This window comes from Impatiens glandulifera, chromosome 1, assembly GCF_907164915.1.
Source record: "Impatiens glandulifera chromosome 1, dImpGla2.1, whole genome shotgun sequence".
NCBI classification, from domain to species: Eukaryota; Viridiplantae; Streptophyta; class Magnoliopsida; order Ericales; family Balsaminaceae; genus Impatiens; species Impatiens glandulifera.
The window spans coordinates 150,007,789-150,021,914 of NC_061862.1; the positions used below are offsets into that span (position 1 = coordinate 150,007,789).

General features: G+C 32.4%; 3 protein-coding genes across 3 annotated transcripts; 1 reads left to right on the plus strand and 2 right to left on the minus strand.

Moving 5' to 3' along the window:
* Positions 1-63: 63 nt before the first annotated feature.
* Positions 64-1,689, minus strand: LOC124914989 (lipid phosphate phosphatase gamma). Its single transcript, XM_047455632.1, has 2 exons — positions 766-1,689; positions 64-349 (listed from the first exon to the last, which is right to left on the minus strand). The coding sequence occupies exon 1, from the start codon at positions 1,462-1,464 to the stop codon at positions 790-792; it is 675 nt and encodes a 224-aa protein (XP_047311588.1). The 5' UTR covers positions 1,465-1,689; the 3' UTR covers positions 64-349; positions 766-789.
* Positions 1,690-2,398: 709 nt separating this feature from the next.
* On the minus strand, positions 2,399-8,814 carry LOC124920115 (importin subunit alpha-9). The gene is made up of 11 exons (XM_047460528.1): positions 8,651-8,814; positions 8,194-8,416; positions 7,181-7,334; positions 6,797-6,899; positions 6,069-6,250; positions 5,865-5,944; positions 4,993-5,143; positions 3,514-3,595; positions 3,375-3,433; positions 2,914-3,222; positions 2,399-2,823 (listed from the first exon to the last, which is right to left on the minus strand). The coding sequence occupies exons 1-11, from the start codon at positions 8,700-8,702 to the stop codon at positions 2,656-2,658; spliced, it is 1,563 nt and encodes a 520-aa protein (XP_047316484.1). The 5' UTR covers positions 8,703-8,814; the 3' UTR covers positions 2,399-2,655.
* Positions 8,815-10,829: 2,015 nt separating this feature from the next.
* LOC124915000 (protein WHAT'S THIS FACTOR 9, mitochondrial) lies at positions 10,830-12,439 on the plus strand. Its single transcript, XM_047455643.1, has one exon. It carries the CDS (start codon positions 11,010-11,012, stop codon positions 12,177-12,179), a length of 1,170 nt encoding a protein of 389 aa, XP_047311599.1. The 5' UTR covers positions 10,830-11,009; the 3' UTR covers positions 12,180-12,439.
* Positions 12,440-14,126: the final 1,687 nt, after the last annotated feature.

Sequence of the window (14,126 nt, forward strand, 5' to 3'; positions counted from 1 at the left end):
AGTTATTAGAAGTGCCAAACATTGAACATCAAATTGGTTCAGTCTTCTGGGGATAAATTTGTAAACACTATTGCCAAATAACTTACCAAATAACATAATCAATATTTGAAAACATAAAGTAAAATAACAAGCAAGTCGCATATTTGCGAAATCCAAATTCTACCCATGTTTCTTCGCAAAATGACATGACGACAAAGAGGGGAAAACCAATAAAAGTAATAGATGCAATACTGGTTCAGTTCCTGTCTTCCTTCCAACTATCATCACTACAAGAAGGGAAACTAGTTCTAATCATTCATTCTTGCTGATCCATATTATACTTCCAATATCAAATGTAACCCAACAATTCCTGCGAACAAAAGAACAAATAGTGGTCACACTATCGTATACATGTGTTCTATCGATCATGTGATTAAAAGCAAGAACACCATAGTTTAGTGGAAACATTACCTACCTTTGTGGAAATAAGTTTGTGTTCTTGCATTCATTCTAACAAACATACTTAACAAATTGGCCTTGTTGGGTATGGGTTATTTCAAATAACCCAACATCTTTTTACTTATTCATTCATCAATCAATTTACCAACCAAATATTAAAATACCATTTTAAGTATTTTCACCTAATAACCCAACTTTTCATAATCCCAATCAAAACAACAACACAAGCTCTTCTGTTTATCACTGTAATTCTTAATTCTAACATGTTATCACTATGACTAACTAATAAGAACAATAAGGGCAGATGTTAAAATGAACAAAACTTACATGTAATTCTTATTCATCAATCAATCAATCAGATCGTCGCTTGTAAGAAACATGGTTTCTAGCAGACCGTGCATTATCGTACTCAAACTTCAAGACATTTTGTATATGTGAAGTATCCTTAACATAGAACCATCTCCCAAACAAACTTTCCTCAATTGCTGGAAAATGACATTTTAGAAAAGTATTGACAACCCAGAACCAGGCTCCTCCAAGAAAAAACCCTAGCCCAGCACCGGCAAAGACTTGAGCAACCGTATGATAACCCAGATAGACACGAGAATACAAAGTGAGGATAGCCAAAGGCCAAACGACAAAAAGGGCAAGACAGAGTTGATTTCTAGTTAGAACACCAATTCGGAAATAAGATAACAGAGAGAAATAAATGGCGAAGAAGAACATATATTGAGAATGACTTGAAGGCCAGCCATGAGAATCACAAGTCTCGAGAAGAATACAGGTTTCTGGGCGTGCTTGTTGAACGGATGTCTTGATGAATTCGTTGATGAATTGAGAGATCAATAGACCAATTGCGAAGAACATAACTTGTAGTTCGCGTCGGAAGGCTATATGAGAAACGAATCCTCCGAGACTGATGAAAACTGGGACTAGAGAAATCCATGCTAAGAAATAGCCTATCTGATCCCCTTTCTGGTAACGTACGTGGGTTAGAGTTACGGCCTTAAGAGGAATGGTTGCCATGAGAAAGATTAATATGGTTTTAGGGTTTACAGTGGCCGAAAGTGATGATAATATCGATCTGGGTTATGGGTTATAGGTTAAAGGTTGTTGATTTACGATAGATGTGAAATGGGTTTGGATTTACAAGAAGCAAAAACCATCCGCAGGTGGAGAGAGAGAGATAGAGAGACGTGTCTTCTTGTTAAATTGCTATCGCTGGCGTGAAAGTGATGCCGTTGACTGACGAACAAATAGTTGCAGAGATAAATGCAGAAAAAAGGCAGTTACTACTTTATATAAACCATACAATATAAAAAGTGGGATCAATTTTTTTTTGGTTTTTTTACATATTTGTTTTAGAGAAAAGATTTAGGAATTTTTTTTATTTTTATTTTTTTTGAAAAATGACTTTATTCATGAGATTTTTATATTATATATGGTCATGTTGGGGGAGATTTTTATCTCTTGGGGAGATTTTTATCTCGTAAATGACCATGTTCGGGAGAATTTTATCCCGAATATGACTATGTTCATAAGATTGATTTTTGTTCCAAACATGACCATTTTTAAGAGATTTTTGTATAGGAGAGAATTGTTTTTTTTATCTTATGCACAAAAATCTTCTAAATATGACCATTTTTTTTTATTACACATTAAATTTATTTATGGTCTTACTTTCGTCTATCCCAAATTCAATTAAATTTTCACTAAAAATACCTAATGTGATTTCACGATTCATAACATATATTTGGATCTCTTAAAAACCACTTTTATAAAATTTAAAATGATAGGCATAATTTCATAAGAACAGTTAAGTTAAAATGGGTCATTTCTTGAATTTTTTATTACTAAATATCTCCAATTTGATTGCATGAATTCATTCTCCATGGTGAGAAAAATAAATAGCTAGGATTGTTTGATTTATTGTATCTTATTTACGAGAATAAACACGATCAAACGAGCACATAGGGTAATATTTAACAAATATAACAAATTCAAACCTTCTTACACTCTAAATGGAGAAAACAAACCAATGAGTTGAATTTGGATTAATACAATAAGACTGGGATTTTCAGCAAGTAAAAACAAACAAATAAACAGTCAATTGGGGCCATAGTCAAACACATCGATTTTCAAAACCAGACCAAACTGACGTGATCACTCGCTATCTTATCTAACACACCTGTTATTGTTTCTTTTCATAATTCAGTTCTATTCATCGTCGAGGCCATAGTCATCTCCAAAATACTTATCGAGTAACTCATTAGCCATGTTTCTGAGTTCATCGTTCTCATGAAAATGGAATCTTTCCATTGAATCAATTCCATCTTCATTCTCAACCAATTTTTGACCCTCACCATTTGGCATACCCCTTAAAACCTACACATTCAGATAAAAAACAAAATATAACATTCAGATGTCATATTAACACAAAGAGGAGACTCTCGTAGAAAGGGAAATGCTTATTACCAGCTCCAAGAACTGGAGACCTAATTTAGCAGCCTCTAGATCAGCAGATCTAACCAGATCAATGAAACCTGGAAGACAACCTTTGGAAACTAGAAAGATCAAGTGTTCCATAATCAAATTTGGCCTTCCTGTACCACCATCTGAAGGTGCAACACAGAGATTACCAAGAACATATGCAACTTCCTTCTTTATATCAAAAGGTGCTGTCAAAAGAAGTCGTAACAACGCTTGAACAGCTTCACTTGAATATATTAATTGTTTATGTTCAATTGAACCGGCTGCAATGTTTGACAGCACCCAAGCTGCTTCCTGGATAAATTGAGTAGGTTTTTAGTTTTAAACGCAATTGTTTTTCTAAAACAATTACTGCTTCCTGCTTAAATGTCGTGACTGCAGGAATTTGTGCGTGATTAAATTTCTCAATTTCTTTTTCATGTAGGAGAGGAAGATAAGAGCTATACCTTCTTAAGAACACGATGCTCACTTTTCAGACATTTAGTTAACGCAACTACTGTATTTTCTGCATATATTGTACGAGATAAGCATTAGAAAAACGAAAATGTCTCTTTTAGCTAGCAGAAATCCTGTAGAGATACTAGCCTGTGATTCCCTGTCCAGGAATGAGAATAAGTGTTGTTGTACGAGCATCACCAGCCACAAGATTACCAAGACTACGCAGCACCTGCAGAAAACACACAAGTACAGTTCAGACCACAGGTCCATTCTATAGAGGCGCACCCACTTGACCACCCGAACCAAGTGTAGAAGTTAGTTACACTTTTCATTTATATATTTTAATATCCAATCAACCATAAATTACCAACATGAAGAAAATAGCCAAATTCAAGAACTGCAAGTTGTATGCTACAAATCTTATTGCATTTCAAAGGATATGGAAGTAATAATTATAGAAAAATGAGTGACTATGTGTTATGGACTATAGGGTATAGGGATATAATAGAAATTAGTTATAACTTATAAGTTAGTACTGTGTGGAAGTATCAATCTAGTCAAGTACCACAAGTTAACTTTTTGCACTCTTATCCATGTTTACTTTTAAATGAACATAAATGAGTGTTTACCCTAATGAAAAGATATGACAATTATTTTTCGATCTCTCCTTATTCTATCAGAGCATCTCAATAGTCTTCAGCTGTCTCCACCAATGACCAGAATAACCATTGGAGGGTTCAAAATTTTCAGTTAATCAAGTTTTCAAATTGTTCAGTTAGCAGTGGACACCATCAAAATCGCCAAAAGGGGGTGTTCGTTGAGGTCCATTGTCGCATGCTATGGCTCATCATCACTGAGAAAGCAAAAATTCCAGCACTGACTATATCAATCAAGCAGTCACCACTCATAGATACTCAATGATGCCAGTTTTAGAGAATCTAGACATCGATTCTTTCTTCGGCGATTGTTCTCAAAGCCACTCGTTTTGAGTTGAATCAATTTTTTTGTACCTCCTTGTTTAAAGAAAAACCTAGGGGCTAGATTGAGGAGTCTGGACATACCAGTCTAGGCAAGTTCCACAAGTTAACTATTACCAAGTCACACAAGTCAAATATTATGAATTACTACAAATTAACTATTAGCATGTATCACAAGTGAACTTGTTGCACTCTTATCAATGGTGTGTCTTTACTTTTACATGTATCTATCTATATGGGTGTTTACCATATCAAAGATATGAGAAAATTATTCTTCAATCTCTGATCTCTCATGTTTCTCAAATTCTTCATATTGTAATGCATTATTAGTACAGCAAGTATGTTGCATATCAGTAGTAGTTGTATTGTGCAAAGACATTATGTTGATTATGAATGGTTGGATCTGGTTTCTCACCTCTAAGCTTTGACTAGTCTTCTTCCTCATCTCATATTCTTCAATATATCTTACAAAATCCTAGATGTCTAATCTTACACTATGATCAGAATTTGGTTAAAAACCATCTTTCATTTGCTGATTTGACATCAGAAAAGCATCTAAATTCTCCTAGCAATCAGTTAATTCCACTACAGCATACCCTTTCTCTTTAAAGAATCGGAAATGTAATTTAGAGATTTTCCTGTCACTTACTGGAATCAGTAACTGCAAGCTATTTGTCGTAGTCAATCTTTCAACGAGTAGTTGGAGGATATCACTTTTGACTAACATGCTTGCAGCAACATCTGAAAGAGCTGAAAGATAGGTAACAACCCAAGCCACTTCAGTTGCCAGATCCTCATCCCTGTTTTTCAAGAAAATGAAATGTATTCATGAAACGTAAAGCATGGACCTGAGCAATTTATAGAAATCTAGAAAAACATATATAGATGATATATGTAATCAGGTAGTAGAAGCATCTGCTACAAAATATTATTATGAAGATTACATGTGAGGGGGAAAATTTGCATGATAGTGTTAAAACAAGCCTAAAATCTCACAAATGTTGGAAGAAAATGGTAGCTTTTATATTCCCATATGCAAAAACTGTAATGTCAATAAGAATCACAAGACCATGTGCCCACCGTTTACTAAGAATGTCATTCATAGAGCTAGACGATAAAGCAGCTATTTAGCAAAAAAAAAAAAGGCTGACTCAGTGGACGAAGATAAAGTGAAAGCATTATTGATGAACAGTGAACATTGAAGCAAAACAAATTTGGTTAACAAGTGATTGATCAGGCAAATGGATTTCATCTCAAAAGTTTAGAAGAGTCAAGTGACTTTGTGATCATTCATGCCTTTTTAACAAACTGTCCCATCTTCCACTAGAAAACAAAGCAATTTCATATATATCCAATGCGAAGCATAATGAACATCCAAACAAGGTTGCATCGAAAAAGTCAACAAGAAAAACAAAACTATTAACATGTTTTTGTCACAGCTTTCAACAGAAAACAAATATTTTCAAGTTCAAAATTCATGTTTGGAAATACTTCTGTGACAGTAAGAAGAAAAAAACTTACGCTTTTCTCAAGTGACGAAGGAGTGCATCAAGCACCCCATCCACCCTAATTAGTTCTGTTGCAGCTTTAGGATCAGGACCCTGCAAAAATAAAGGAGAAGTTGAATATAATATAAGCGCATGACAATCTTTAACATCTATAACTACTATACCAAAGATAAGATGCATGCACTCTTGGGCCAATATGTATCAAGTGATTTGTAACCTTGATTAAGTTTGAAAGAGCCCATGCAGCTGTTCTCACGGTAGAACCCTTATCTGGCAGCATCATTCTTGCAAGAGGTGGTAAGGCTCCTTGTGATAGCAGAACCTTTCTGAGCTCCCCCTCACCAGCAACGTTCCCAATCGCCCATGCACATTGTTCTATAACATGCGAGGAACTCTTTTCTGCATTAATACCAACTTCTTTATTTTGTGTTAAGGAAATTCTGGAATAGTATCCTATGTTATTAATGAATTTGTATCCTATATATACACATATTATTCTTCCCTTAAACTAGGAATGGAAAAACTACTACATATCTCTCACTAATTGCATATATTCTAATTACAGACAATATAATCAAAGACTAGATATTTTCTACAGTCTTGCAAATAAGATATTTCCATAAGTTCTTAGTAAGTATCTAAGCTACTTTTATATGACATAGTTACCATTAAGGCACAGGCCACTGAAACAAAATCTGAGAACTAGATAAGACAAGATGGAGAATGTTAGTACAAGACAGAAGGACCTCAACTATTACATTAAAACACAATTAAGGAATTCATTGGTCTGCAGTCTGCTATTATCTAAGGTCTTACAACATATATTGTTCAACTTAAAGTAGAAATACCAACATTTTGGATTTATTCCCAGGTAATTAAATTTGGGGAGGAACAACTGTAACATACAGGAGAAGAGACAAAGGGAGGACAGATGAAGAGACAAACCTCCAAGATGAGCAATAAGCAATGGCAATGAAGGCAACAAAGCTTTAGTTTCTTCTGGTTGACCTGCCGCTATGTTGGTAAGGCACCAAGCTGCTTCCAGCAACTACAGTAACTAACTTAATGAGTGAATTTCAATAAAAACCCCTTGCATATACCACTAGGAGTGCTTCTCATAGGATAGATTGTTTAAAATAATGAATAGGAACTTGGATCGCAAAGAATATAAATAGGAATTGTATTATATAACTTTTATACATCAAAAAATAGATATAGCATCTTGTAATATAGACTTTTAGTAAGTTAAAATAAGGAATGTACTATGTAACACTGGGAAAAACATATTGAGAGAATCATAAGATTTAACAAATAATAGTAATTAAGAACCTGTTCATCTGGAGAGCCAAATGAAAGACACTGCACAAGTAAAGGTATGGCACCGCTACTCAGAGCAGCTTCAACAGGGGGATATTCAGATTTTGACAATAAACGCCTTAATTCACGAAGCGAAGTCACCTTTTTCTGCAATGCTCCTTTCCCCCTAGTAGTTATTTAATCACTAATGCAATATCAGCCACAGCGTATGGTAACGAGGATAAACAACATAACAAAGATGTGAGAAGAGCTGTACAATAATAGGTAATGAATAATGCAAGACTTAAAATATATAATCTAGACCAAGGATGTTCTCACAGCATGAATTCATTTTGTTGCTTCTCCAATCATAGCCAATGTGACTTTCGCGTTGACTTTGGTGTTTTATGGAATTTCCATTTCTTAAATGCCAATCTCACATAAAAATATACACAGAAACACACAAAAAACTATACTATCTTCATGTTCATAAATTAGCATATAGATTCATAATCAACTTATTCAAATTTGACCCGTCAGTTATTCCTATCCCTAGAATTATCCAAGACTATTATAAACACATGCCTCTAGGGCCTTGTTTGGATTGGATTCTTTGAATCATCTTCAAATAAGCCACTATATTTTCACCCATCCTCACATCAATCAAATTATCAACCTAAAACATCAAAATACCCTCTATTCTTTTTTCAAAAGTTTATTTTGCCATTATATATCAATAACCCTTTCAGGATTTTTACCCAAATAACCCAGAATTTCATAACCCCAATCCGAACAAGGCCCTATGAGAACAACATAATAACAAGCTGGGTCCTGCCATGCCCATGTCCTTGAATTTGAAACAAAGACACAAGCTAGAAAAGAATAGGAGGAACTACATTTAATCACAGATAGATTCTACAATAAGTGGACATCAAGTTGTAAACTAATGACCATGTCTAAACAAACAGATCATCACTGAAAGATGCATCTAAATCCTAAAACTATCAAAAGGGATAAGAAGTGTGCAAAAATAAGCTCTAACTTACTGATAGGAAATAGAAAACTTTAGTTCTTCCACTGCTGAAGCAGTCTTAGCCTCTAGAACTGATTGTTCTTCTTCTATCATCATTTCTTCACTCTCAATAGGAATATCCATATCATTACTAACTCCACCTCTACATAAACGTTTTGCTCGTACCAATGCATCTCTCCTCTCTTTTCCCACAGTCACAGCATGCTGCCGTCTTCGATGTGCAGCAACATTACCAACTGAAACATAATCTCTCAATTTTTCAAAATCAATGGAAAATGGTCCCAAAGTTATAGACAGCTCCAAATATGAATACCCAAATGCTTAAATTCATTAATCACCCAAACTGTGAATATTAAAGTTTAGCAAACTCGTCATCTATGACTCCAAATAATAGAAGCATGAATTTTAAACCTGGATAACAGTTGTTTATATATTATTTAAAAACAGAGAGAAATGAGAGAAGGAAGTACCTGATGACTTGATTGGTTCTCTTCTATGAGTTAATCCTTCAGAATCCGCCATTTTTATTAACCTTTGAAGAATCTGCGAGGTGGAGAGACCTTTTTAGCTAATAATGGGATTGGCGGTGGGGGTTTTGGTGAGAGACGACAAAGGAAAGGGGAAAAGAAGAAGATGGGAAGAAGATCAAATAGACCCTCAATCTTACAGTAGATTATCCAAATCAACCTTGAGTTGTTGTTGTTTTGCTAAGAAGAACCCATTTTATTTACTCTTGGTTAATAAAAAAATACATAGCACAAGCAAAGAAGAAGAGAAAAACAGGAAACCTATGCATTGTACAACCTCGGAGTATAAGGAAAATTGAAAAAAAAAATAGAAACTCGATCGAAATAATTATAAATTGAGACGAGCCGAATTGTATATACCAATCCTGAGTTCATATTTTGATATTACATAATGATAATGTAATGTACATGATGTATTATTTTTATATATTTGATGTATTATCTTTATTTAAGAGAAATAAATGTGAAATATATTATGATTCATTATTTTTTTGGGATGATAAATATAATTGTTTTTTTAGGATTTGTTTATATAGCTATTTGATTGTTTTATAATTTATGGGTATTTTTTTATTTTTAAGTTATATTATTTTTTATTTAACATCAAGGTGGCACAATTAAGACAAATTTACATATTTTAACATTTAAAAAATAATAATAGTAATACTGATGAAAAGATACATATATTAGTTTTTGTTAGAACGCTAAATTCTAAAACTCTTTTCAAGTAAAACTAATTTTCGCGAGCTAAACATATAATTCACAAACATACTATAAAATTGAAAAAAATGAAAAATGAACACTAGTAAAAGACCATTTATACTGATTGTATAAATGATATGTTTGATTGTTAGAGCATCTCTAATGAAAAGATACATATATTAGTTTTTGTTAGAGCGCTAAGTTCCATAGCTCTTTTCAAGTAGAACTAATTTTTGCGAGTTAAACATATAATTCACAAACATACTATAAAATTGAAAAAAATGAAAGATGAACACTAGTAAAAAAAACATTTATACTGATCGTACATAGATATGTTTGATTGTTAGAGCATCTCCAACTATACCAATACCAATACCTAAACCTAAAACTCTTTTTTCCTCTCTGATCGATACCAATACTCAAACTCAAAATAGGTTTTTCCCCATTTTCCCTCTCATTCAAAACTTTTTTATTTTAAATTTAACCCCTAAACTTAATTTAAGTACATTTTATATATTAAACTTATTTATATAATATTTTTTATATAACATAAATTTATAAGAATGTTCAAAAATAATTATAAGAATGTTAAAAAAAATTATAATAATATTAAAAAAAATTATAATAATGTTAAAAAATTATAAAAATGAACCATATTTAATGATGTTTAATTTTTTTAAATAATATTTATTTCATCAAACAATATTAAAATATTATAGTGTAATTTATAACATTGTAAAATATATGTGGTGATATTAAAAAGTTATAAAAGTTGATGTAATGAAAAATATTATAAGAATATTCTTTTGGATTTGAGAAAGTTTTTTGTTTGGAGAATAATTGCTGTTTCATGTGACATTTATACAAAAAAATGAGTTTGAAAATGAATTTTTTATTAGGACGTCTTATAAACCATAAAATTGTATAACTTAATAACCATAATATTAATTAAGTTTACATATATTTTGTACTATATATATATATATATAGTAATTAGATAAATTTATGAAATATTTGAATAATAAGATTATCCTTCACGTATTTGTAAATTAAGTATTTGTAAACCATAAAATTGTATAACTTAATAACCATAATATTAATTAAGTTTACATATATTTTGTACTATATATAGTAATTAGATAAATTTATGAAATATTTGAATAATAAGATTATCCTTCACGTATTTGTAATTTAAGTATTTGTAAACTATCTATAAATCATGATTTAGATGAAAAGAGGGAAAAACCAAAAATAAGTTTTAACTAAAATAGTTTTAATATATATTTCAAAATTTAATTATTTAAACAAAACATATTTGATAGGAGCGTGCCTGTTTACGTGGAAGTATCATGGCCGTAGATGGAATAATGATCAAACGGATGTCAAAAAGCCCTAGTTTGGCAGAAGGTTTTCCAATACGATGGTTGCAAATTTAGCTCATTTTGTAAGTTTCTATGAATTTGATGTCTTCTTTTGTAAATTATTTTCAGTGGAATCAAAACAGATATAATTTGTTTGATAATGGTATTTGATGAATCAAAAACATCTCTGAAACCAATTGCCGATGAAGATCAGTGCCGTTTTGTTATGAAAAAGCTCAATGTCTCTATTCACAGCACGGGTCCTCACCGCCGCCGGTCTTCTTCACCGCCACGTCCACCGGAGGAACTTCATTGCCGCAAGAATTAAATGGGTACGTGATCCTTACTTAGATAATGTCGTCCAAAGAGAGAAAGATCTCAAATCAGTAATCTCCCTCAAAAACCTAATCTTTTCTCAACCTTCAAAATTCCTTCCCATCTCCGTCGCTTCCCTTGAAAAGGACCGTCTTGGACTCCCGACCACTGTCGTAAAGTTTATCGAGTATTACCCATCTGTTTTTTCCGAATTCCGGCCAGAAAAGCCGCTATCTTTGCCCCACTTGAAGCTTACCCGTCAAGCTTTAGCTATCCACCGAGAGGAAACACGATTGTCCAATTCTCAGGAACAGCTTAAAGAAGCGGCGGAAAGGTTGGCTAAGTTTCTGATGCTCGCCGGAGCTGGAAGGGTTCCTTTTGTTATTATTGACAGGTTTAGATATGATCTTGGTTTACCTCTTAATTATGTTCTCAATCTTCTTCCAGATTACCCTGATTACTTTCAGATGTGTAGTATAAGATGTAATAATGGTTGTGAAATGCTTGGATTAGAGTTGGTTTCATGGAAGAATGAATTAGCAGTTTCAGTTATGCAGAAGAAGGAAATGGATAACAATGTGGGTAATAGAAGAATACCTTTTCTGATGGAGCTGCCAAGAGGGTTTGATTTGGAGAAGAAAGTGATGAATTGGGTTCATCAGTTTCAGAGATTACCATACATTTCTCCTTACGAAAATGCATTTCATTTACCGCCGAAGAGCGATCAGGCTGAGAAATGGGCGGTTGGGATTGTACATGAACTGCTCCATCTTCTTGTTTCAAAGAAGACTGAAAGAGAGAATCTGTATTCTCTAGGGGATTATTTAGGGTTTGGGATGAGGTTCAAGAACGCTCTGGTGCACCATCCTGGAATATTCTATGTATCGAATAAGAATAGCACTCAGACTGTTGTTCTTAGAGAGGCTTTTAGGAAGGATTTCTTGATTTTGAAAAATCCACTCATGGGGATAAGACATAGGTATATCCACCTTATGAACAAACAACCACCTAATTTGAGACGGAAATTGATCCCATTTGAATCTAGTCGTCGTATGAACCGGGTTTTGTTAGCATCCAAACATGGCTTAGTTTGATTCTTAGGATTTATCTGCATTGTTATTGCTGAAATTGGTAGTTTCTGGATTACTACTTCAATAGAGTAAAATAGATATAAGGCAAGAAGAGAAGAAGATAAGCCTGTGTTTAAAGGTTTATTTTCAGTTTTCTTCACTTCTTGCTTTTATCTCTTTACAATGGATGGACTTTAGTTCTTCAGGGTATTAGAGATCATGGTTACTTAATTCACTATACTTGTATAATAATTAATGTTGATTTAATTTGTTCTCAAATTTGACAATTTGATTACTTCATTTGGTTTAATTGTTCTTAGACTTGGTATTCTACATTTTAAGTTAAATTATTATCTTGAGACAGTCAAAAATTGAAAATTTATATAAAATAAATTGATGATCATTGTAATTTAAAAGATTATTATTTATGTATAAAATTAATTTAAGAAATAATTTTGTAATGTTCTTAGTCAACTATCCTAGGTCAGAAGTAATTGTGGATTTGATTGAGTTGGTTTTTCTGATAATTTTATATTCACCCTATTTCGGTTATACTTTAGTCATTATATATTTTAAGACTTAAAAAAAAAAAAAGTTCAAATTTATTGTTTCTGATTTGATGTTCAATCTTACACAACTTTCATAAAAAATAATTATTTTATAGATTAAATAAAAATTAATGAAGAGTTATTTTGTCAAAGGTGGTACTATGTAAAAGCAGATTTGAGGTGAAAAAAAAAGTTATCACAAATTAATCATAAAAATGAATTCTATGTAAAAGAAAAACTTGATGAAGTAATATAATCCAACCAAATTAATGATCCCACTCAATTTTGATTTGAAAAATAATAACTGCACATCTTTGAATTCAAACTCAAACAACCACAACTTCTCAATAGCGGTTTGATAATGCTTCATTTTGAAAATTTACTCAAATGATGATTGAATCAAAGATCTAATCACAATTTGTATATGTAAAATCCCTTACATCCCTTCAAAATACACTACAATTTTCAGTTCAATTTTTCGGTTTGACAAATAATATCTGTACATCTTTGAATTCAAACTCGAACAGCCACAACTTCTCAATAGAGGTTTGATAATGTTTGATTATGAAAATTCACTCAAATCATTCTTCAAATATCTAATCACGGGTACTAACCAGACTCAATTAATAGTTCTTGAGAAACTTTTTATGGGTTGATGCTAAGGACATGAATGATTACACCAGTTTCAACAATGTGATGTTTTTCGATACCAGCTACATCAAAGGTAGCGATAAAATATTGTTTGCTCCTTTTATTGGAGTTAATCATCGCATTCAACTGGTACTACTCGGGTGTGCTTTTTATCCGATGAAACAAATCAACTTTTGAATGAGTAATGAAGTCATGAATTAATAGTTCTTGAGAAACTTTTTATGGGTTGATGCTAAGGACATGAATGATTACACCAGTTTCAACAATGTGATGTTTTTCGATACCAGCTACATCAAAGGTAGCGATAAAATATTGTTTGCTCCTTTTATTGGAGTTAATCATCGCATTCAACTGGTACTACTCGGGTGTGCTTTTTATCCGATGAAACAAATCAACTTTTGAATGAGTAATGAAGTCATGACATAGAGAAATAGATGAAAGTGCACCTAAATTGATAATGACAGATCAAGGCATTGCTTTGAAGACATCTATCAAAGAAGTTTTCCCTAATACACGCCATTTCTTTATAAACCTTCCATATTTTTAGTTAAGTATATCAAGTCATATACAAAAAGAAACAGTTATACTATAAATACAAATGAATCTCTCAATTTACTATATAAGAATAAAAAATATTAAAGAAAAATCATAACTTAAAATAGAAATTGGCTTTATGCAGATTATCTCCCAAAATGGTAAAATCCATAATTAGTTATAAATAGTATTCATACAAGAAAGAAGTCAACCTAACATGCACACCTATAAACTGACA